We start from the raw sequence: 25,140 nt of genomic DNA, 5'->3' as shown, positions 1-25,140 counted from the left end.
CGAGAATCTCCAGAGGAGTTTGTTAAAACACAGTTTCAAGCATCTCACCCCAGCATTATTGTGTCAGAATCTCGGGTTGGTGACTCCTCATCTATCTGCATATTTAACAAATATGTTCTCCCACACCCCTCCATGCCTCTGCAGATAATTTGTGGGTCTCTCTCCATCCCAACCCACCCTCCCCACAAAGAAAAGAAAACCACTGTACTGTAGTGGCAAAAGCTTTAGCCTTAGCGTCAGGAACCACTTGCCAGCTGCCTGATCTTGATTGAGTTATTTCATGTTGCTAGGTCTCTCAATCTCTTCCTCTGGTAGGGGTTGAAAATGAGTCTCTATAGGGATCCTTTCCACTCTCTGACTTGGAGAACCTAACATGGCAACTCAGTAGGATGAAGGAGGTGGGGAGAGTTTGCAAGGATGTTTCACTCTGCAGTCAACCCTCCACCACCAGGCAACAAGGTTTAGCAGCCCCCAAGAGTAAGCGGGTAATTCCCTCCTCTGGTACCCTCATTCACAAAGGGAGGAAAAGTGAGGAGAAGTTGGAATAGGATGAGGGGCAAAGGGGGGAGGCTGAAAGAAGCTTGCAACAGTTTTGGCAAGAAGCAGGAAGGGTCGTTGGAAAGCTGGAATCACCCCTCCTCCCCATTGTCGTCATCGTTCTGGTTGGTCCTGGTAGCAAATGTAGATGATCAGCATGACAAAGCCGGTGAGGATGCAGAGGGAGCTGATGATCAGGTAGGCGATGCCCAGGAAGGGGTTCCTGCCACCCATCCACAAGATGCTGCTAAAGATGCGGAGCTTGTGGCCGCCAAATGCACGCATCGGGTAGTTGTAGGTGATGTTGACACAGTAGACACCCCGTAGTAGCCCAGCTGAGTAGTTGCCCCGGTGGATGTCTGCATACAGCTTGCGGAATGAGGGCAGCGCTGCTATGTGCATCCACACCACGAAGTCTTGGTTGATGAAGCCAGTGTTGTTGGGGATGGGGCTGAGCTCGTCGTAGACCAGCCGGTGCCAGTTGGGCGGGAGTGCCGTGCCATGCAAGGCCAGTGCCAGGCTGCCGTTGACCAGTGGCGGGTTGCAGAACTTGATGGGATAGTTGTTGGTCTACCAGGCGATGCAGGTGCAGTGCGGTAGTGCGGCACCTCCACGTAGGGCCCGCCGGCCGGCGCTGGTGTCACAGCGAGGAGGAGTCGTTGAAGAGGCTGTTGGTAATGATGGTGCAGGGTGCGCAATGGGCAGGCGGCGCAGTGGGTGCACTCATTGACCGGGTAGTGCAGCGTGCTGGGCAGCCTGCTCAGCTGCGCGTTGTCATGGACATTCCATACCACCGGTTGTTTTGGTAGAAGTTGGTCAGCACGTAGTAGGGGTACACGGGGCCCTGGAAGAGCTCAGGCAGTGAGAAGTACCAGGCGCATGAGCAGGTGGGCGGTGGCGCACAGCCCTGGCCAGCTGCAGTTCACACCGAGCAGTTGCTGGTGCCCGGGCTGCCAGTGTAGTTGTACTCCAGCTCCTTGATGCTGTTGGAGGAGTAATAGAAGGCCAGGCCCACGTAGAAGAGCTGCAGCGTAATGCTGGCCAACAGCAGCGGTTGCCAGGCGGGGAAGCGCTGCCGCGTGAATGTGGTGGTATTGAGCTGGTGGGCACCCCCGGCTGTGATGCTCCAGGTCATGGCGGCTGCATGGGCTGACCAAGAGGGGCCCAGCCACGGGACGCTTCCCCTGTGCACTGGGCGAGCCCAGGGGATCCTCATGGGGCGGGTTTCCCCGCCCGCTCAGGTAAATCGGAAGATCTTAACTAGTTTTAAACACTATTAACAAAGATGCTATATTAAATATGTCATCTCATTAACAGTGACTACATATTTTACTGGTTACTTACCACTACTAAAATACCTAAAATAATCCTAACAACAACTACTATTATTCTTAAATAAGCACCTACCATACGTCTGATACCATACTGGGTGGTTTTGCATGCTTATCTCATATATATGCTATAATGATAGCATTATCTCCCATTTAAGCAGATGAGAAAGATAAGGCTCAGAGAGATTTAGTAAGTCATCCAGAAGGATTTAGTAAATAATGGCGTCAGGCCTCAAATTCCAGTTACACTGTGCAATTCCAAAGCCTGCCTTGCTACATCTAACATATAGACTGTCGTTTGTCTACATGCATATTCATTTTTCCCACTAGGTCATGAACATCTAGAAAGCATCATCAAGGCCTGGCACCATTGTTTTAGGTAGTCACTAAGATTTCTCCACATGATTCCTGCCTCCTGATATTCATACCCTGGTGTAATCTCCTCTCCTTGAGCGTGGGCTAGACAAATTGACTCACTTCTAAAAAACGGAACAGCAGCAGTAATGGGATGTCATTTCTAAGGTTAGATTATAAAAGACCATGGTTCCCATATTGGGTGTTCTCTCACACTGTTTCCTGCTTGGATTACTCACTTGGGAAAGCCAGTTTCCATGTCAGGAATTAGCTCTATAGGGAGGTCCAAGTGGCAAGGAACTAAGGGAAGCAAATTACCACAAACTGAATGGCTTAAAACAACAGAAATGTATTATCTCACAGTTTTGGAGGGCAGAAGTCCAAAATGAAGGTGTCAGCAGGGCTATGCTCCCTCTGAGGGCTCTAGAGAAGAATCCCTCCTTGCCTCTTCCTAGCTTCTAGTAGCTCCTGGGAATCCTTGGTGTTCCTTGGTTGTAGCTCCATCTCTGCAATCTCTGCCTCCATCTTCACATGGCTTTCTTCCCTGTGTGTCTGTGTGCCTCTGTGCTCTGTGTGGCTGCTCTTTTTATAAGGACACTAGGCATTAGATGAAGGGTCCACTTTAATCCAGCATGACCTCATCCTCACTTGATTATATCTGCAAAAATCCTATTTCCAAATAAGGTTACATTCACATTTACCAGGGGTTGAAACCTACGAATATATCTTTTTGGGAGATTCAATTCAACCTGTGACAGCCTCCATCCAGCAACCAGTGAGGTACTGAGGCTTTCCAACAACTATATGAGTGAACTTGGAAATGGATTCTCTGTCCCCAGTCAAGCCTTCAGACAGATTTCAGTTCTCATTGCAGCCTGACTACAACCTCATGAGACCTCCAGCTAAGCTGTGGCTAGACTCCTGACTTACCGAAACTGTGAGACGGTAAATGTATGTTGGTTTAAGCCATTAAACTTTGGAGTAATTTGTTATGCAGCAATAAATAAACTAATACAACCATGCCTGGCACATAACTTGTTGAGCTTCTCAATTAATAGGGAATTGGCTACCTCAACAACCTGTTTGGCTCATATACAGCTGTTTAAAAAGTTCTTAAGTTGGTTCTGTGTTGCCCCTTGGAGACATAAAAAGTAAAGCCTATTCCTTCTTGTACCTGACAATACCTCCAATATTAGAAATCAGCAATCATGACTCCTCAAAGTTACTTTACCAATTGTTCCTTGCCAAGTTTTGAGATTCTTCAACATCCTGATTACCCTTTCAAAGATAGATTCTGGTCTGCCAAGGCAACTCCTTTAATGTGTTGCCTTGGAATGGAATACTGCACAATTCTGATGTGGCCATAGCTCTGTGCCCCAACCTGCAGCATTCCTTTCCGGGTGCTCCACTTATCACTCCTAAGATTATATATGCCTTTTTGACACATTTAAGGTTACAATGTTGAGTCACATTGCACTTACAGTCAAATAAAGCCCTGTATCCCACCCCACCACACACACATCCATAAAGCACAGGTCTTTCCAGTCCAGTACTTGAGCCTAGCTTGCTCAGCCTTTCAATTAATAAATGATTTTTTTTTCAAACTTAGATACAGGTTTCTCTCTATTAAATGGCTCCACTCTTGTTTCTGCCAACCACTTGTAGGACAGTCTCTAGTACTGTACAATGTGCAGATTTGATTATGCCTGCCTTTTTTTTTTTTTTTTTTTTTGAGACAGGGTCTTACTCTGTCACCCAGGCTGGAGGGCAGTGGTACAATCTAGGCTCACTGCAACCTCCTCCTCCCAGGCTCAAGAGATCTTCCCATCTCAGCCTCTTGGGTAGCCGAGACCACAAGCGTGCACTACTATATCCGGTTAATTTTTGTATTTTTTGTAGAGATGGGGTTTCACCATGTTGCTCAGGCTGGTCTCCAACTCCTGGGCTCAAGCGATCCTCCTGTCTCAGCCTCTCAAAGTGCTGGGATCACAGGCGTGAGTCACTGTGTGCAGCCTATGCCTGCTTTCTATATTTTTGTTCAGTTTGTTAATAAAAATGGAAATGAGATAGAGAAGAACACAAAATCATTTGGATTATGGTTTTCTAAAAAACTGTATACGTAAATTAACCCTGCCTGGGTGATTTGAAAGTGATTAAAAAGAAAATAAATTTCAATTGTAAGTACTCTTTTCCTCACATCAAGAGAGCATGACAGCCCCTTTCCCCGGTCTATTTTCTGCTTCAGCTTAGTTTTTATGCATCAATGTTTTACATTTTAATAAAAATTCTGTTCTCTTACCTATACTCATTTCTTGGCTCCAATTACTCCAGAGTTTGTCATCCTCATAGCATAACTTATTTGTTTTGACTCTTATTCTGACTGTGTTCAAAGTATCAGGAAGAACACCAGGGACCATGAAACAAGATGTATTCTTAGGCATAAAATAAAAATACACAAGGAATATTACCAGCTTATTCTTTTTCACTGTTATTGAATCATAATATAATTATCTGCCAAATTCTGTCTATGATTAAGACTTGGATTGCAATTCAAATTATTTTTGACACTTCAAAAAATTGGCAATAACTCATGGAACAAAGTAATTTGTTTTTCTCAAAGCAGCTCATATTTATGCTATGCTCCACCCCCAACTGCTGTAAGTCTAAGCCCAAATAGTTAATGTTGAATTTACTGACCTCCACATTTCTCTCAAATTCTGGATTCTGACATTTAGCCTCTTGGACCTTGAAAATAAAAATAAATAAACAAACTAATGAGCTCTAAATGTTTAAAAACCCATTTTCCATCACTTAGTCACTTCTAACAAGCTTTCCTTTTATCCTATTAAAAGATGATCAAGAACAGTGAAAAAAGGTTGGTCTTTAATAAATGGTGCTGGGTCAATTACATATGCATATGGAAAAACAAAAGAATCTTGACCCCCTACCTCGCACTACTCACAAAATCAGTTCCTGATATACTGCAGATTTAAATGTGTAAGATAAAATAAATTAATAAATACATAACTATAGCAAGCTTTTAGATGAAAACATAGACTATCTTAATGACCTTGAAGAAGGGAAATATTTCTTAAACAAAACCAAAAAACCCTCCCATATTAACCATAAAGGGAATTTTAAAATAAAGTCATCTATATTAAAATTAAAAACTTTTGTTGATCAAATGACACCTTATTAGGGAAATAAACAGGCAATGCATAGAGTGTGAGAACATATTTGCAATTTCTGACAAAGGACTTGCATATATATTTTTTCTTACCCTACTAACTAATAAGGCAAAGACAGAAAACCCAATTTAAAAAAATAACTGGCAAAAGACTTGAACAGGCACTTTACAAGAGGATAAGCAAGTTGTGAATAAACATCTGAAAAAGTGTTCAACATCACTGGTCATGAGAAAAATGCAAATTAAATCCACAAGATAACAATACACACTCTTACCTGACAACAACAAGTGTTGTGAGAGGATATGAAGCATCTAGAACTCACAATTTCTGCTTAGTAGTGTAAACTGACACAACCATCTAGGAAAACTGTTATTATCTGTTAGAGACAATCATATGTAACCTTATGACCCATGTATGCCTATATAAATGCCCCACACAAATGTACGCACATGTGTACCAAGAGACAAGTATGTGAATGTTCATAAAAACTCCATTCATAAAACCAAATTGGAAACTATCCAAATGTCCATCAATGGGATAATAGATAAAGTATGGTATATTCACACAATGGAATGAATGTAATGAGAACATACCATCTACAGCTATAAGAAACAACATTGGTGAATCTCATAAACATAATGTTGAGTGAAAAAAAGGGCAAACACACAAACGTACATTCTGGGCCAGACACAGTGGCTCATCCCTGTAATCTCAGCACTTTGGGAGGCTGAGGATGGTGGATCACATGAGGCCAGGAGTTCTAGAGCCAGGAGCCTGGCTAATATGGTGAAACCCCGTCTCTACTAAAAAATTAAAAAAAAAAAAAAAAAATAGCCGGGCGTGGTGGCGCATGCCTGTAACCCCAGCTACTCCGGACACTAAGACAGAAGAATCGCTTGAACCCGGGAGGCGGAGGTTGCAGTGAGCTGAGATTGTGCCACCGCACTGCACTCCAGCCTGGGTGACAGAGCAAGACTCTGTCTCGGAAAAAAAAAAAGAAAAAAAAGGAAAGAAAGTACGTTCTCTATAATTCCATTTATATAAAGTTTTAAAGTAGCAACAAAATCAATCTATGGGATTAGAAACCAGGATAGTAGCTGCTCTTCGGGAGGATAGCAACTGAAGGGGATTATGAGGGGGCTTCTGTGGTGCTGGTTACATAAGTGAAAAATCATTTGTGAAAAATCATTGAGCTATAGGTTATGATTTGTATAATTTTGATTGTGTATTGTACCTCAATAAAAACTTCTAAAAAAGAGACAGGGAGCGAGAAACCAGTGTCCCTTGTTGAGAGTATAAGATATAAAACGTGACTGGGTTGGAGAAAAGAAAGTGTAATGCAAAATTCTCCTCCACATAATAAAAGTCACTTGCTGTCTAATGTAAAGAGAATACTAATTTCCTTAAATGCAAGTATTTCCAAAATGGAGTAAAAAACACATGAAAATCTGTTTGCTTAAATAGTCAATTTCTATCAAAGAGATGTTTAAACTTGGAACCAAGACCAGAACACACAGCTATTATTTTTGACATTTAATGTCATTCACTAAATAGTTCCTACCAGCATGTGTGAAGAGCTGAGAGGCCAAGCAAATGATGAAGGGACATCCTTTCAATATTTCATACAGAGGTTGAGGAAAAAAAAAAAAAACCCCACTCAGGGGGCTAGTATACCCTATTACTGGCCATTTAGAATAGTAGACCTGTTGGGGAATCACAAGCGTCAACTACCAGTTGAGGGATCAAGTTGCAAATTGATGTCCCTCCTCCCCTGGACCATCTCCCATATACAGAAATTGCAAACTTGGCGAATCAACCTATAGATTTAGGTCTCTAGGTTCTTGTTCAAATGTAAATCCCCCTGCACAGTTTACTGGCTATTCAGAGACCACTAAGAGAAGGAAAGTCAGGGCACCCAGAAGATAGTTTGCTGGGAAGGTTGAGGGGTGGGGGGTGGTCAGAGACAAGTTGTTCCTTACTTCATAATTCTGTCATGAGCTACCTCTAACCATAGCCCCCATGTGATAGTACCAGTTCATGTTCCCACTTACTTCCCCCTCTTAAGTGTAACACCAGACAAAATAATTCCTCCAAAAGGAAAAAAAAATTCTAAGCAGCAGAGCTCAAAATCTGTGAGCACACAAAAAACTGATGACATTCTACATCTGCTAGGAGAGAGAACATTAAACTCAAGTGTACAGAGTTAATTCCAAATAGAAAATAGTTCTGATATAGGTAGATAACTTCCATAGTGTATGTGTTCTCTTCAGTTCAGAAGTTTGTAAAAAAAAAAAAAAAAAAGTAACTCAATTCAATAATAATATATTAAATGATGATTATGCACATGATGTTATGCTAAGTATTCTTGGTCAAAGTTAAATACATGGAAACCAACCAAACTTTGAAGTGTTACTGAATTATTAGCTGTGTGGCTTGTAGCAAGTTACTTAACCTCTCTGAGCCTTAGTTTTTCAATAAAATATAGGTTAAAATAGTTTCTATTTCATGGGTTGCTATGAGCTACTGTATGAAGAAGCACATAGAAGTACATCTTTGTAGCACTCCATAAACACTTAATGAATGACAGCTATTGCTGTTAAGAGGAAGTATTGAGGTGGTGTCTAGTGGTTAAGAATCTAAGTTTTAGAGTTACAACTTTGGTTAAATATTGATTCTACCACTTACTAGAAATGTGACCTTAGGAGTAACTAAGTTTTCTTATCTGTAAAATGGAGGCAAAATAACAGGACCTAGATCCTTAGGATTATTGTGAGGATTAAATGAAACAATTCAGATATAGTGCTTATTAAGATACCTAGCACATAGTTATCACTTAATACATGCTAGCTGCTATTTAGTAGCAGGAACAGCACAAAGTAGACAGCACTCGACTCTTTCCTACAGGAGTCTATATTTTCTTTTTTTTTTTTTTTTAAATACCAACTTTTAAATTCTGAGGTACATGTGCAGGGAGTGCAGGTTTGTGACATAAGTAAATGTGTGCCATGGTGATTTGCTGCACAGATCAACCCATCACCCAGGTATTAAGCCCAGTATCCATTAGTTGTTCTTCCTGATGCCAACCCATCACCCAGGTATTAAGCCCAGTATCCATTAGTTGTTCTTCTTGATGCTCTCCCTCCCCCGCCATACCCCCACAGGCCCCAGTACGTGTTGTTCCCCTCCATGTGTCCATGTGTTCTCATCATCCAGCTCCCACTTATAAGCGAGAACATGTGGCATTTGGTTTTCTGTAGTTTATATTTTCAGTGGAGAGAAAATGCATACATGTGATAGGTTAAACAGCAGAAAATAATTGAGTGGCAAAATGAATACTATCTCAGGATTTCAGACATGCATCTCAGGATTTCAGAAAGGAGAGAAGAGTAAAGACTGGAGTAAACAAGTGTATTTCAGTTTTCTGATAACTGCTTTTGTTGTAAATTCAAGCACCAAACCCCTTCCACATGGAAGCCCTTAGTTTTTTCCCTTTGCTGTATTTCCTGGGGCACTTAATTTCTGGTACTAATAATGATGATTATATTTCAGCAGAAGGATTCATAATGCAAATGCCCAGAAGAGCATTTGCTGTTCTGTTCTGCTGTGGACTTGGTCACTCCCTCTGGAGTTGGAATTACAGCCTGTCAACACTGGCTTATTTTAGCAAGCATTTTGAAAGTTCCATGACAAGCTGAAACAACTGGACCAAGGAATTTACCCACGTGCGAGATGCTAGGCTCCTTTAAAAGCCAATATAAAACACTTCACTTCTAACCTCCAAAGCTCAAACACACAAAGGGTCCAGGCAGGTAGCAGACAAGTGAGTGGTGCAGTCTTCATGGTCCTAAGGCGCCATCTTATGGACATACACTCTTAAGGTACTATGATTTAAAATCTGGGCAAAAAAATTCAAATCTAGTAAACAAAGAAACAAACAAATCACGACTTTGTGCTCCAAACAAAAAAAGTGTGAGGCCCTAGTTTGTGACCTTTACCCTAAAGCAGAACAACTGGACTGATGTCCTGAGATTATAGCACATTCTGGTCAGTGTCCTACAGGACCTCTAATTAGCATGTTCTGCATTTGATTCTGAATAGCATATAGGCACATAATCCAACAAATATTGACTATTCAAATCTGATTACTTTAGTTGCCACAAACTCCAAGAAAACAGAATGGTATTATCAGAGCCTCCAAAGTGTCCGCATGATCTGATGTCTGCCTATTGCTTAGACATCTCTTCCTGCTACATTTTGACCACACCACCCACCCTTCTTTCTGGTCTCTCACACATGCTAAGCTCATTCTTGCCTCGGAGTCTGTATCTGCTGACCCCCTACACCCAGATCTTCACATGGCTAGTGTCTGTTCATCATTCTGGTCTCATCTCAAATGTCATTACCTCAGATGATTTCCGTACCTAATATTCTCTCTGGTTCTCCCAGTCACTCTACTACATCAGCCCATTTTATTTTCTTCACAGCACTCACGCCCTGAAATTAGCTTGCTTATTTACATACGTTTTCTATTATGTAGGATTCATGAAGAAAGAAAACTTGTCAGGTGTCACGTTCACTGCCTTACCCCAGCACACAAAAGAGTGCTTGGCATATGGTAAACATTTAATAAGAACGTGTTGAGCACATGAATTACTGTTTAATAGGCCTTTTCAACAGGTTTACAGATGAATTAATAAATGGTTTGAAACTTGCAGCTGATACTATTATACCATAAATCTTCAAATCTTCCACCATGCCTTATTTTAGACAAGAAGTTTCATTACCATCATCATCATCATAAGTTGACAAATGTAAGAGCTGTGTTTCATTGATATTTCAATGTAAGAAATTCAAGTCAAAGAAAAATAGCCAAATAAAAACAATAATTTTAAAATCTTACGGAGAAAACATTATGCGTCTCGGTTTGGCTGTTATTGACTTCTACTTCATAAAATAAGCATCTGCTAATAAAATTCTGTGGATTCTCCCATTGTACATGTAGGTCACCATTGTGGAAGGAGAGGTTTTTAATATGTGGAGGATCAGGTTTCACTGAAAAACAAAAATAAAACACAAGTAAGCTTCCAAAGTTTGATTATACACACACACAGTCTATGGATTCCACATTCATGAATTCAACCAACCATGAACTGAAAATATTTTTTAAAAAATATCATCTGTGCTGAACATGTACAGACTTTTTCCTTCTCATTTATTCCCTAGATAATATAACAACTATTTACATAGCATTTACATTATATTAGGTATTATAAGTAATGTAGAGATGATTTAAAGTATATGAGAAAATGCGCATAGGTTGTATGCAAGTACTATGCTACTTTTTATCAGGGACTTGAGCATCCATGGATTTTGGTACCTTGGAAGTTCCTGGAAGCAATCCCCCACAAATACTGAGAGACAACTGCATATATATGTAGGGTTCATAAAGTTAAATCAAAACAGAGCTAATGCATTTAGTGGCCTTTCATGATCAGATATATAGTTTTAGAATTTCTGATTAGCCACAATTATGGAAGAAGTTTATTTAAAACTGCGTAGTAAAATGTATTTAAGGAACATATTTGGGATATCTAGCAGATGATATGAACTCTGACCTGCATCTGGTTAGAAAATGGCCAGGGTATAATCAGGACATCTAGATGCAACATAGAGAATAAAGAAGGGCTTGGATCCAGATGTACTTCCACCTGATGAGTAATAAGGCACCAGCTACAAGGGGCTTCCCTAGTTGTCACTTACTAATGCCAATCAAAGACCACCATTAAAACATTGGCTTAGTCTCTGACACACGCTGCAACATAAATGCACCTCAAGGAAATTATGCTAGGTAAAACAAGCCAGTCACAAAAGACAAATACTATATAAATCCACTCCTATGAGATATCTTAAGTAGTCAAATTCATAGAAACAGCAAGTAGAAAGGTGGTTGCCAAGGGCGGGGGGGAGGGGAAATTAATGTCTAAAGAACAGAGTTTCGGTTTTGCAAGATGAAAAAGTTCTAAAGATCTGCTGCACAACAATGTGAATATACTTAACACTACTGAACTGTACACTTAAAATGTTTATGATGGTAATTTTAATGCTGTGTGTTTATAACCACAATTAAGAATAAAATACTTTGGGAGGCCAAGGTGGGTAGATCGCTTGAGCTCAGGAGATTGAGACCAGCCTGGGAAACATGGCAAAACTCTGTCTCTACAAAAAATACAAAAATTAGCCTGGCGTGGTGGCACACGCCTATGGTCCCAGGTACTCGGGAGGCTGAGATGGGAGGATAATTTGAGCCCGGGAGGTCAAGGCTGCAGTGAGCTGTGACCACACCACTGCATTCCAGCCTGGGCAACAGAGATCCTGTCTCAGAGAAAGAAAAAATAATTTATTTTTTAAAAAGCATTAGCCTGGTCAATTTACTTTTTCAGGAGTCAGTTATACTTAAGAGCAAGCAATAGAAGATAATGGGTAATTAACAGAAAACAACTTGAAGATATCATCTTCTATTTGAGAAGGATCTTCCTTCTTCCTTTATATCACCATTAATATCCAGGGAGAAAAACAGCAAAATAAGCCTTAAAAGGTCATTTAAGATAATCTGCCAAACAAAGAAAAGGGCTCTGCTTCAGCTTACCCCACTGGGCAAAATACTCCAACCTCACTCTCTTGGCCTACAAAGTAAGCTGACTTTGGTACCCTATTAGAATTCACTTCTATGACTATCTTAGCCAGAATCTGAGCTCCCAGTTGGGATATTTCAACAAATAACCCATTACGCTTATGGAATTTGCTTTAGCAATTTACAAAATGTGTTAATACGCTTTATGTCATTTGGACCTTATGGCAATGTTTTTAGATAGAGAGAGATTATATATTCCATTTCACAGATAAGGAAATATTCGAAGGGGGTTTATATGCCTTGCCCAAAGTGGAGGAGTTAGAACCTAATCAGATATTTTGTGTTCAAGTTGAGGGTACTTTCTAACAGGCTGACATGCAGCTGGCACCCACAGTTATGGCTATACTGGTTTTTCTAACTGATCAGTTCCCATGCCATACAGAATGTTAAATATTTGGAATATCGCCCGATTACACTACCTTCAGTCTATGCCTTTTCTAAGAGACAGATTATTCAGGAACTATATATGATCATTATGAGCATCATCCTCTTTAAGTATCAAGAGACTAGATCTTAGAGTCAGACGGCCTGATTCCTGCTATGATTTGAATGTTTATCTTCTCCCAAACTCACGTTGAAACTTCATCCCCAATGTGGCAGTATGGAGAGGATGGACCTTTAAGAGATAATTGGGTCATGAGGGTTCTGCCTTCATGGATTGATCTATTCACTGATTAATGGATTAATGGGTTATCATGGGAGTGGGACTGGTGGATGCATACGAAGAGGAAGAGAGACCTGAGCTAGCATGCTCAACTCCCTCACCATGTGATGCCCTGTGCAGCCTTGGGACTTTGCAGAAAGTCCCCACAAACAAGAAGGCACTCACCAGATTTGGCCCCTTGACCTTCCACTTCCCTGTCTCCAGAACTGTAAGAAATAAATTCCTTTTTTTTTGATAAATTACCCGCTTTCTGGTATTCTGTTATAAACAACAGAATACCAGAAAATACGAAACAAACAATGAACTGAGACAATTCCAATGTTGATTCTACAACTAACTGTTCTAACTCTCAGTGTACTCATAAGTAAACAAGGATAAAGCATCTGGCACATGTGTTCAATAAAAAGAATTTCCAAGTTTGCTTCTTTAAAAAGGATCTATCAAAGAAAGTTATACATCAATATAGTCCCTTGTTTCAGAAGATCTTAAATCCAAAATCATCGTTTTTTATTATTTGTATTGATTGTGCAAAAGATATAACACACTTTTTATCCATATTGTTTTAGAAGACTTCTAAAACTTACCACGGGAAGTTAAAGGCACTATATTGAAGGATGGTTTAATTTTTCCTGCATAATCCTTGACCATTATTTGGACACTGTGTTGTTCAAAACTGGAATCCTTCACTTTGGTCAGATCAAAGGAACAACCAAAGTATTGGCCTTCTTTATAGATCTCTTCACATTGACGAATTTTTTCCAGGCTTCTGTGCCTACAAGAAAAAATGAGACAATCTTCTGCATTATATTTAACAAGGTATTCAAGAAATAAGAGCAGGCTGGGCGCAGTAGCTCACACCTGTAATCCCAGCACTTTTGGAGGCCGAGACAGGCGGACCACTTGAGGTCAGGAGTTGGAAATCAGCCTTGCCAACATGGTGAAACCCTGTCTCTACCAAAAATACAAAAATTAGCCAGGTGTGGTGGCAGGCGCCTGTAATCCCAGCTACTCAGGAGGCTGAGGAAGGAGAATCTCTTGAACCTGGGAGGCAGAGGTTGCAGTGAACTGAGATTGCACCACTGCACTCCAGCCTGGGTGACACAGTGAGACCCACAAAAAAAAAAAAGGCAGAATTCTTTTTAATGACTGAAGATGTCCATGAAAAGCAATATTTGCAATAAGCAAGATAACTTTAAAAATAAACAACCCTATTTTACAATGTGACTCATTTCATATGCTAGGAAGAAAAGACTGTTTTCTGTTTTATTTATTTACTTACTTATTTATTTATTTATTTATGTATTTATTGAGACAGAGTCTTACTCTGTCTGCCCAGGCTGGAGTGCAGTGGCACAATCTCAGCTGACTGCAGCCTCTGCCTCCGGAGTTCCAGTGATTCTCATGCCTCGGCCTCCTGAGTAGCTGGGATTACAGGCACGCACTGCTATGTCCAGCTAATTTTTGTATTTTTAGTGGAGACAGGGGTTCACCATGTTGGCCAGGCTGGTCTCAAACTCCTGACCTCAAGTGATCCACCGCTTTGGCCTCCCAAAGTGCTGGGATTACAGGTGTGAGCCCCTGCGCCCAGCCTAGATTGTTCCTTTTTGATGAACACTGGTACTGTCAGCAGCTATGGAGACTACAGGAGGCCTATTTCTTCTGTATAAGAGAAGACATTCTAAGGCTGGGATTAGAAGTTTCATGCTTCCTGAAAATGCCTATCTGCTGAATTCTATGATTCCTCCTCTGGTCCCTCTGCCCTGCTCCTTCCTTGTTTCTTGGCTTGTTCCACTCCCTCCTCCCTCTTCCAGCAGAGAGGGAGTAGGAGGACTACTCACATTCTTCTCTCTTTCTGACTCCCTCATTCACTCACCTCCAGTTTATCACTCTCCTATCCCTCGACTACAGTTTCTATGCTGGGAATTCCTAATCCTGACATCTCACCTCAGAACGAATCTCAGATTTCCAACTGCTCCATTTGAGTGTTCTACTGTTGCCTCAAATCCAGCGTCCAAAACACATCATGCACCCTCTTCCCCACCAAACTGTTTTTTCTTTCAACCTTCCCATTTCCATCAGTCAGAGCTCATTTTCTTTGGGCTCCTAGATTAGATAATTTAAATTAAAATCACCTTTCCCCCCACCTCTGTTCCCTGTATTCTATCACCAAATTCTGTTCTTTCTTCCTTTGCAAAGCTTCCTGGATCCTCGTCTTCCATGAAACTCCCATTGCCCACACCCTGAGATTCACACCCTAATGACTACAGGCTCCATTGCTTCTTCAGATTGACCTCCCTGACCTTCATTATTTGTGCCCTCCAATCACTGCCAGGTCAATGTTCTAAAACACAATGGCTTTCTAAGTGTCTCACTCCACTGTGTGGCTTTAACTGTCTTCCATAAGCAGTATTGTAGATACCTTATTTACCATTTCTCCTCTACACATACCTTTCCCCAAAGATCATCAGCATCTAGCCCAGCGCAGGCAGACAACGTGTTTATTACACTTTTTTTTTTTTTTTTAAATCTAGGCTATCAGAGAACTGTTTTGTAGTAACTGGCAGAAGACAAGAGTCAAGTCTTACATCATCAGCCACAAAGGGAGTTGCACAAAGGTTTTGCAGAAAAGGAAGCCGATTTTAAGAAAAATGAACTAAGAGTAAAGAGTCCCAAATCCCTAACCTGTTACTCAGAATCCTCTGTACTACTTTAAGATGCAGGTTCCTCAAACCTTCTCCCAGAGAGTCTGATTTAGAAGGTTTTGCCAGGACCTAGGAACCAGTATTTGAACAGCAATTCTCCAGGAGATTCTGCTGCAAGTCAGTTTAAAAAACAAAAAACAAAAAAATCAGAGCTAATGTATTTATTCCTTCAAAGGCTGCACAAAGAAATGCTTCAATATAGAAAATGCTTTTTTCCTTCAAAAGGTAGTACATGAGCTTTTCCCCCTAGTTGCAGCCCCCTCTGGTTTATGAAGAAAACAGTGTTGTAAAAATGAAGTTATTGTTATGACTAGTTTTTGGATCAGACAGTCCTGGAATGTTTCCCGCCCACGGCCAAAAACAGAAACTGAAGAAATTTAATGACATTTTTCTTACATAACTAAAGAAAGTCATGTGTAAAATTGTTTTTTAATGATGAAAGGAACTCCTCGAATGCACAATCTTCTTGATCCCTTTTTCATTTCTGCACCCTGAGTATTCTGCATATGCTCATGGATCTCAGATATGAAATTTTAAAACAATTTTGTTGTAATTTAGAAATAGTTATAGAAGGGAAAATACTGGTTCTGAATAGATAACATTTCTTGAATGCTTGTGAAACATTAACCTAAAACAGCAGGTGATTCCTGTTAAAATTCATATACTGAATTCATCTGCAGAGTCACACTGCAGCTATGAGAAGGAAACTGACAAATTAAAGACTATTTTCCCAACTCAGAAGATGATTAATGTGGTAAAAAACATTCCCTAAAATTCATTGGTATGACTAGTCTGCAGCTCTTCAGGCTAGGGTCTGTTCAATGCCAGACTGTCCCTGCAGGAACATAAGTCATTGCCCTAGGGCTGCAATGAATTATTTTGATTTCAAAAAATGACTCCAGGCCAGGCGTCACGGGTCACGCCTGTAATCCCAGCACTTTAGGAGGCCCAGGTGGGTGGATCACTTGAGGTCAGGAGTTCAAGACCAGCCTGGCCAACATGGTAAAACCCTGTCTCTAATGAAAATACAAAAATTAGCCAGGTGTGGTGGCACGCGCCTGTAATCCCAGCTACTCAGGAGAATCACTGGAACTCGGGAGGCGGAGGCTGCGGTGAGCCGAGATCGTACCACTGCACTCCAGCCTGGGCGATAAAATGAGACTCTGTCTCCAAAAAAAAAAAAAAAAAAACCTACAAAGAGAGATTGTATATTTTCTGGTTGGGGGTTAGGGAAAACAGTCTCTGGCAGTTTGTTTGATGTGATTTATACTGGTACCTGCATAAGCAACCATTTCTGGTGCTTGCTAATGGGCACTGTGTCTTGACTCCCTTTCTTTTGTGGTTTTGATTAGAAAGGATCTATCTAGAGGAGAGCAAGAAAGAAGGGAGTATGGGTTAGGTACCAATTCTGTGAGACAGGGGAAGAGGCCAGCACTGTGCACTGACTGCAACTGCTAGGGAGTGGAGATGAATAACAATAATAATTAGTTGTTGGTTTTTTTTTTTTTTTTTTTTTTTTGAGATGGAGTCTTGCTCAGTCGCCCAGGCTGGAGTGCAGTGGCGCGATCTCGGCTCACTGCAAGCTCCACCTCCCAGGTTCACGCCATTCTCCTGCCTCAGCCTCCCGAGTAGCTGAGACTACAGGTGCCCACCACCACACACCCGGCTAATTTTTTTTTGTATTTTTAGTAGAGACAGGGTTTCACTATGTTAGCCAGGATAGTCTCAATCTCCTGAACTCGTGATCCACCCGCCTCGGCCTCCCAAAGTGCTGGGATTACAGGAGTGAGCCACCGCGCCCAGCCAATGGTAATAAGAGCTATCATGGATTGAGTGCTTACTTTACATATGCTAGCAGCTAGTCATGGCTCTAAACACTGGCCCTCACAATAACCTTAAGAAGCAGGCACTATTATTACTATCTCCATTTCCCAGATTATAAAACTAAGGCTGAGAGAGAAGGGACTTACCCAAAATCACACTAAAGTAAGGAAGAGAGCCAGGATTTCAACCCAAGCAGTGTGGCCCAGAAAGAATAAGCTGTGAGGTGGTAAGGGGATAAGATACAGAACCTATACCAGCACCATCCAACAGAACTTTCTGGCATTATGGAAATGGTTGCTATCTGTGCTGTCCAATACAAGAGCCACTCATCACTTGTGAAAGTGGCTGGCGAGACTATGCAACTGAAGTTTTAATTTGATTCAATTTTAATTAATTTAAATTAAAATGTAACTAGCCACATGTAGCCAGTGGCTCCTATACTGGATGGCACAGAACTACACTTACAGAAAGAGCCCCTGCTGATGACCAGCTCTGGGACTGTGTATGACAAGAAGTAGGCCAGGTGCGGTGGCTCACGCCTGTAATCCCAGCACTTTGGGAGGCCGAGGCAGGCTTGAGCCCAGGAGTTTGAGAGCAATCTGGGCAACATGGCAAAACCCCATCTCTAAAAAAAACACAAAAATTAGCTGGGTATGGTGGTACACACCTGTGATCCGAGCTACTCAGGAGGCTGACGTGGGGGAATGGCTTGGGCCTAGAAGGTTGAAGCTGCAGTGAGCAATGATCACACCAACTGTACTTCAGCCTGGGCAACAGAGCAAGACCCTATCACCAAAAAAAAAAAAGTAGGATCCTTGATACCTGCCTCCCTTGGATGCTAGTGACCCACCACTATCTTGGGATTGTGGCTTGAGCCACCTCCAGTGGCTATACAGATTGTTCCCTGCAAAAAGACATCAACTGAGGGCTGAAAGCCAGCCCAAGGACCATCTGCTCTCAGCTTTGGTGACAGCCTGCTTCAGCCCAGAGGAAGAGGAATGCTTTTTCAAATTGGTCAGTCGTTTTTTTTGTAATTCATTCACCCAGAGGAAACATTCTTTTAACAATTTGCATTGAGACTGTGTTTTCGCTACTATATTCCCAAGGCACTTCCCTATTTTTGTCTTAGAAGAACCCCAAGGACTAGGCCACCATCTGCCTCCAGTGGCACCCTGATTCTAATAGCTGGGATAATTTCCTACCCAGTCTGCCATGGAATGAGATACAGTTTTAAGACTTCTTCCCTTCTTTTCCAGCCCCTTATATAGACATAGATTCTTTAAAGGTTTTCCCTGTGGTTTTACCAATAATGACTCCAGGGAAAACAAGAGGGGTTAATAGCATAATAAACACATGGATGCTACCAACTCACAAGACATCTTAAAAGCTTGTGTAACAGCTTTCCCTAAACTTTACTGCAACATTAATAGCCAGGCTACTCCTTCTTAGTAAGGTTTAGTTTTTTGGCCCCTTCTTAGCAATTCTTTAGGGATCTGGATCTACTCAATCCTTCTCTCTTTTTATTCATGAACGATAACACTCCTCAGTTGCTTATACGTCATAAGTCATCACTGCAATCTTCTCTAGCTTTGGATCCTACCAAACATTCACAAGTTGTTTATAGAATACCTACTAAATATCAGGCACCAGGAGAAACAAGACACAGCTCCTGCTCTCAAGAGAAACTGAAGCCTGGCAGGTTACCACCAAGTAACAGGAAATGACAACACAATGTGCTGGGTAGTATGACACAAGAAATTGCAAGGTGCCGTGGGACAAGAGGAAGGGGCACATGTCTAGACTTGAGAGGTCAAGGAAGGCTTTCTGGAGAGGAAATGGTGTCTGGGCTGAAATAAAGATAAAGACAAATAAGAAGCATCCAAGTGAAAAGGAAAGGCCTAGGCTACAAGAGGATGCAGAATGTTTCCACTATTCTGTTTGAATATTCTGTTTGAAATCTAGTGTTCTGTTTGAGTATTTGAAGAAAGCAGTCTGAGGAACTGAAAGAAGTTTGCTGTGGGCAAACGGTAGGCTGCGAGAGGGGTGGGGGTGCGTGGAGGCACATGCAACCGAGTCTGGAGAGGTTGACAGGGGCCAGGTCGGTCATAAAGCGATTTGTCTGTCATGCTGGAGAGTTTGGACTTTAACCTAAAGCCACCAGGGAGCCACTGAAGGGTTTTCAGTAAAGGAGAAACAACAGGTATCAAGAGTGAGCAGGTGAAACTACAAAACCTCAAATGAGATTTACATCAGGGGGAAAAAAAGAAACAGACTTCAGACATAACCACACAGAACTTCTGGCTCCACCTTCAGGACTTCCCAACTTTGCCAGGAGGATCCTTCCACCAGGGAGGAGTGCGGATGTGAATCCTGGGGCAACTTTGGAGGTTTTCATCCAAAAGTGTGTGTGTGTGTATGTGTGTGTGTGTGTGTGTGTTGCATTCTATTCCATGGTATAGCCATGAGTGTTTTAATGTATCAAAAATGCTTTCCATCATGTCATCAGGCAAAGCAGACACTCTAGCATGAAAGGCCATGTCTATCCAGTAGCTTCACAAGTCTTGGACATGGCCCTCCACATCCCATTCTCTCAGAAGCAGTCTTAACAAATGACAGTCAGGGAACAAGGCCATGTGGAGGCAGACTGCCTATGCTAGGTCTCCCCTTCTCCACCCTGATATCACAATGATTAAATATCTCCATTTCTCAAAACGCTCTTCCTCAGAGGCCAGCCTCAGAGAAACTTCCCCATCTGGGCAGTCTGCCTCCTTCATCAAAGCCTCCCAGTCCCCTCTCCATCCACCCATCCACCTCCCCTCGACCACCAACCCAAGCTTCAACCTAACTTCCCACAGGAATCTATCCCTCTGCAACAGCCTTCAGTATACACTGTCTTCTTTAATTTAATGCAGGTCACTGTATCAGGCACTATCTTCTCTATAGTTTAAGCTTTAGGAGAAAAGAGATATGTTTCTTGTCTCTGTTGTGCATTCAGTGGTTTATCCACAAAGTGTTCTAAATAAAGGTTTACTGAATTAAATTGGATTAACCTGGTCTTTCTTCCTTGTTCTGTTGCTAATAATTCTAGGCTCTAAAGGGAATGATGGAAGACTAACTTAGAAATTTAACAAACTTTGTAGTAGATATAGTCACAAATACCAAATACTGAAGTATCAAATATCAAAATATCAAAGTTATTTTGCAGGAAGCTAAACTACTTTTTGAGGCTGGGTGTGGCGGCTCACACCTGTAATCCCAGCACTTTGGGAGGCCAAGATGGGCAGATCACTTGAGGTCAGGGATTTGAGACCAGCCTGGCCAACATGTTGAAACCTTGTTTCTACTAAAAATACAAAAATTAGCCAGGCATGGTGGTGCATGCATGTAATTCCAGCTGCTTGGGAGGCTGAGGCAGGAGAATCACTTGAACCCAGGAGACAGAGGTTGTAGTGAGCCGAGATCGCACCACTGCACTCCAGCCTGGGTGACAGAGCAAGACTCTATCTCAAAAACATAAACAAACAAACAAACTACTTTTTGACCCCAGACATGATATCACTTTCCTTTTTAAAAGTAGATATCAATAACTCATACATTGCTAGTGGAAATGTAAGGTGAACTAGCTTCTTCAGAAAATAGTTCGGCATTTTTTAAGAAAAACTAAATACACAATTACTACATGACCCAGCAATTGCACTCTTAGGCGTTTATTCCAGAGAAATGAAAAGTTATGTTCATATAAAAATCTGTATGTGAATATTTACAGTAGCTTTATTCATAATAGCAAAACACTGGAAACAACTGAGATATCCTTTAATGAATGAATGGTTTAAAAAACTGGTACGTCCATATCATGGAATACTACTGAGCTATAAAAAGGAGTGGCCTCTTGATACACAACTACTTGTACAGATCTCCAGGGTATTACGCTGAGTTTTTTTTTTTTAAACCAGTCTTAAGTGGTTATGTACTATAGGATTCCATTTCAGTAACATTCTTGAAATAATAAAATTAAAGAGATGGAGAACAGATTAGTGGTTGCCAGAGGTTACAGGACTGGGGGAGAGGGGTGTACAAGGAGAGATGGTTTAAGATGGAGGTGAGGCTGGGCGCGGTGGCTCACTCCTGTAATCCCAGCACTTTGGGAGGCCAAGACGGGTGGATTACAAGGTCAAGAGATCGAGACCATCACGGTGAAACCCTGTCTCTACTAAAAATACAAAAAATTAGCCAGGCATGGTGGCGGGCGCCTGTAGTCCCAGCTACTTGGGAGGCTGAGGCAGAAGAATGGCATGAACCTGGGAGGTGGAGCTTGCAGTGAGCTGAGATCGTGCCACTGCACTACAGCCTGGGAGACAGTGCGAGACTCCGTCTCAATTAAAAAAAAAAAAAAAGATGAAGGTGAGTGTGGCTACAAAAGGGCAACTCCTCATGGTGATGGAACCACTGTATATCTTCACATGTGATAAAACTGCATACAACTATACATATACACACACACGAGTGCATGTAAAACTGTTGAAATAGGACGGAGGTTTTCGGATTGTACCAATGCCAACTTTCTGGTTTTGATAATGCACTATAGTTACACAAGATGTTACCACTGGGAGAAACTGAGTGAAGGGTATATGGGATCTCTCTGTACATTTTTTCTGGTAATATATAGGATCTATACTTGAAAATAGAAAGTTTATTTAAAAAGTAGACACCAAAGGCAGATGCATTTTTCATTGAAGCAAATTGTCCATCTTGTTGGGTTGCAGAAAAAAATAGACCGTTCTTTTTTTTAACTAGGTTGGATCCAAAGGCTCCCAACACAATCAGTCTTCCAGTAATTGTACTGTACATACTCACCAATAGTAGAGAGTATAGTTAGTGTCGGGACTGGTATTCCTTCCAGGGAGCCAAGAACACTTCATGTAGCTCAGGTTGTGCCAAATGCATTGAAGCTCAGTCACAGCGGACTCAGGATCACCTACAATATCCAGGCCAAGAGTTTAAGACCCTTCTTTCCTTGTAATGCAAAGTAGCGAATCACTCTTTGGCATGGGGGATGATGAGAGTGCTTCATGCTGCTTGGTCAGAAAGCAAACTCTTCATCTTTCACCCCATTTTACCCAGAAGTCACCCAGGATGGAGGAAACCCAAATCTAATTTGTTCACAACCTTCTCTCTTACCTCCTGATACAAAGAAAACATCTTCCCTATCCCTGAGGGACCCTAAGTAATATCCGTAACTGGAGGGAGAGATAAAAGATCAAAAACTATTTCAATCATAGACAATATCCACACAATTCCTAAATGAATGTGGATATACAAACAACCCTTATATATACATCTGTCTTAAAAAAATTATTGAGGTACAATTTAACTTTCTGTCTTTTGGTCAATACTGACACTTTTTTTTTTTTTTAAAGAAACATTCAGCCTGGCAGAATGGCTCACGCCTGTATTCCCAGCATTTTGGAAGGCCAACAAGGGTGGATCATTTGAGGTCAGGAGTTCAACAGCCTGGCCAAATTGGCGAAACCCTGTCTCTACTAAAAATACAAAAAATAGCCGGGTATGGTGGCACACACCTGTAGTCCCAGCTACTCGGGAGGCTGAGGCACAAGAATTGCTTAAACCGGGGGGGTGGAGGTTGCAGTGAGCTGAGATCTTGCCACTGCACTCCAGCCTGGGTGACAGAATGAGACTCTGTCTCTAAATAAATAAATAAACAAACATTCCTCCTAAAGCAATTCTGGGCAAAGGTAAGCCTAACTTAACTCTTAGTAGTTGCCTCTTACGTGTCATGACTTTAAGAGCCCTAATATCTTTCTGACCTAAAATCTCTATCTTTACAAAGCCATTTTAGTTAAGGTATAATGTCTTTAAATTAAACACCTCTGTTTAAAACGTAAATCTGTTATCCCTCATGATCCTTGAAGGGGTACTACGCTGAGCCATCATCAATCACTTTATGTCATAGAATAGTATAATAATTATTATTTTTTGAGACAGAGTCTTGTTCTGTCACCCAGACCGGAGTGGAGTCGTGCGATCTTGGCTCACTGCAACCTCCAATTCCCGGGTTCAAGCAATTCTCCTGCCTCAGCCTCCTGAGTAGCTGGGACTATAAGTGTGTGCCACCACACCTGGCTAATTATTATTTTTTTCTCCATGTTGACTAGGCTGGTCTCAAACTCCTGATCTTAGGTGATTCGCCCGCCTTGGCCTCCCAAAGTGCTGGGATTACAGGCGTGAGCCACTGCATCCAGAGATACCATCATCATGCCCAGTTTACAGATGAGGAAACTAAGGTGCAGAGGGGCTAAGACATTTGCCCAAGGTTACACAGTTAATAGCTGGCAGAGCTGGGACTTAGACAGTTGGTTTCTGGTAGCCCTGCACTTAATCAGTATATGCTACTCCCTGTATGTAACATAAGAGCCAGAAGGACACTAGGTGAGGTGGGATTGGGGAACAATGATCATCCTCACTACTTGACAGCTTTTCCTAGGGTTGTCTTGTATTATCTTGTCTAGACTTGTATTGGAGCCAGGCCAGCATACTATTTTTCTCTTTAAACACCTTTTCCCAAATATATCCTGCATATCAAACTAATTATCACATATAATGGGTAAGACAGTATTTTGTTTTTCATTTTGAAAGCACTGAGACCGAAATGTGAAGACATACAGGAAGTCACTCAATTCCTTTCTTCCTCATAAAATGGATCAGGGCAATAATACATGCCTTACTCACTTCCCAAGATAAGCTTGTAAGTCTCGACCTCAGGGAGGTGTGTGTGTGTGCGCGCGTGTGCGCGCTCATGTGCACATGCACACACGTGCATGTGTATATCATTTTTTAAATTATTAAATTTTATATAAATATTAGGTATTGTTATTCAAGTTGTTTGTAAGCTTCTTCAAGGCAGAGACATACTCATATTTTCATTGAGCTGCTAGCACCTAGTATAATGCCTGGCACTTATTAGACTCAGGAAATGTTTGAGAATTGAATGAATTAATGAACGATGCACAAAAGCATTGGAGTATTTGGATTTATGCTCTAAACACCAAGAGATAGTGCTTTCAGTTGTTACCTTCAGGGGGCGAGATGCATTTTTCAACCAAAATGCTAGGCTTCTCACTTTCATTGGTGCTACACTGGGACCCCACTTGCAGACAAATCTTCTCATTCAGGGGCACTTCTTTTGAACGACGAGTTTCTGGAGCTAGTTTCTAAGGTTAGAAAATTGTAAAAGGCATTGCTTCAGCAAACACACACTTAAATAATGAAACATTACATGTCCAAATGTGTTGGTTTTTGTTTGTTTGTTTTTTGTTTTTCTAATTAAAAAAGTCCTCAAATGGTATAGATCAGTGATTCTCCATTGGAGGCGATTTTGTTCTCCCTGCCACTCTCAGGGACATTTGGCAATATTGAACATTTTTTATTGTCCTAACTTGGGAGGGGGAGGTTACCGGCGTCTAGTAAGTAGAGGTCAAGGATGCTGCTAAACATCCTACAATGCACACGACAGCCCCCCTCCTCCTACAACAAACCCTTCACCAAATGTCAGTAGTGTCACCATTGAGAAACCCTGGTGTAGATAAAATAATTTCCCACATTTTAAAGGTATAAACATGAAATTTACCTATAAATCTACAATGCTAACATATCAACTCTCTAAAGACAATTCTAAAGGAAACACAGTATGATTATCAAAATTCACTTAGAAGTAGATGCACTGTACCATGAAAATTAAGGTAAAAAAGGAATGCTTTAAGAATCCAAGAATCATGCCAGGCTCAGTGGCTCATGCCTGTAATCCCAGTACTTTGGGAGGCTTAGGCAGGCA

At 41.4% G+C, this 25,140-nt stretch overlaps 2 protein-coding genes across 2 annotated transcripts in view; both read right to left on the bottom strand.

The window, feature by feature from the left end:
• The window catches only part of IL13RA1 (interleukin 13 receptor, alpha 1), a 63,556-nt gene that overhangs the window by 19,950 nt on the left and 18,466 nt on the right, over positions 1-25,140 (bottom strand). Inside the window, exons 3-8 of the mRNA XM_011977136.1 lie at positions 24,382-24,520; positions 22,146-22,266; positions 13,350-13,537; positions 10,311-10,462; positions 4,920-4,967; positions 4,522-4,654 (exon numbers count right to left, since the gene is read on the bottom strand). Of these exons, the coding sequence (XP_011832526.1) occupies positions 4,522-4,654; positions 4,920-4,967; positions 10,311-10,462; positions 13,350-13,537; positions 22,146-22,266; positions 24,382-24,520 (781 nt within the window). The remainder of the gene's footprint in view (positions 1-4,521; positions 4,655-4,919; positions 4,968-10,310; positions 10,463-13,349; positions 13,538-22,145; positions 22,267-24,381; positions 24,521-25,140) is intronic.
• LOC105537547 (cell cycle control protein 50B) lies at positions 652-2,152 on the bottom strand. Its single transcript, XM_011977201.1, is given in 5 exon segments — positions 652-1,122; positions 1,125-1,162; positions 1,165-1,231; positions 1,233-1,315; positions 1,318-2,152. Coding segments are annotated over 5 exon segments (1,095 nt in total). The 5' UTR covers positions 1,754-2,152.

Source organism: Mandrillus leucophaeus, unplaced genomic scaffold (genome assembly GCF_000951045.1).
Source record: "Mandrillus leucophaeus isolate KB7577 unplaced genomic scaffold, Mleu.le_1.0 Scaffold174, whole genome shotgun sequence".
Classification (NCBI taxonomy): Eukaryota; Metazoa; Chordata; class Mammalia; order Primates; family Cercopithecidae; genus Mandrillus; species Mandrillus leucophaeus.
Note: the sequence above shows the minus strand (reverse complement) of the source record. Positions and strands in the feature narration are given on the sequence as shown.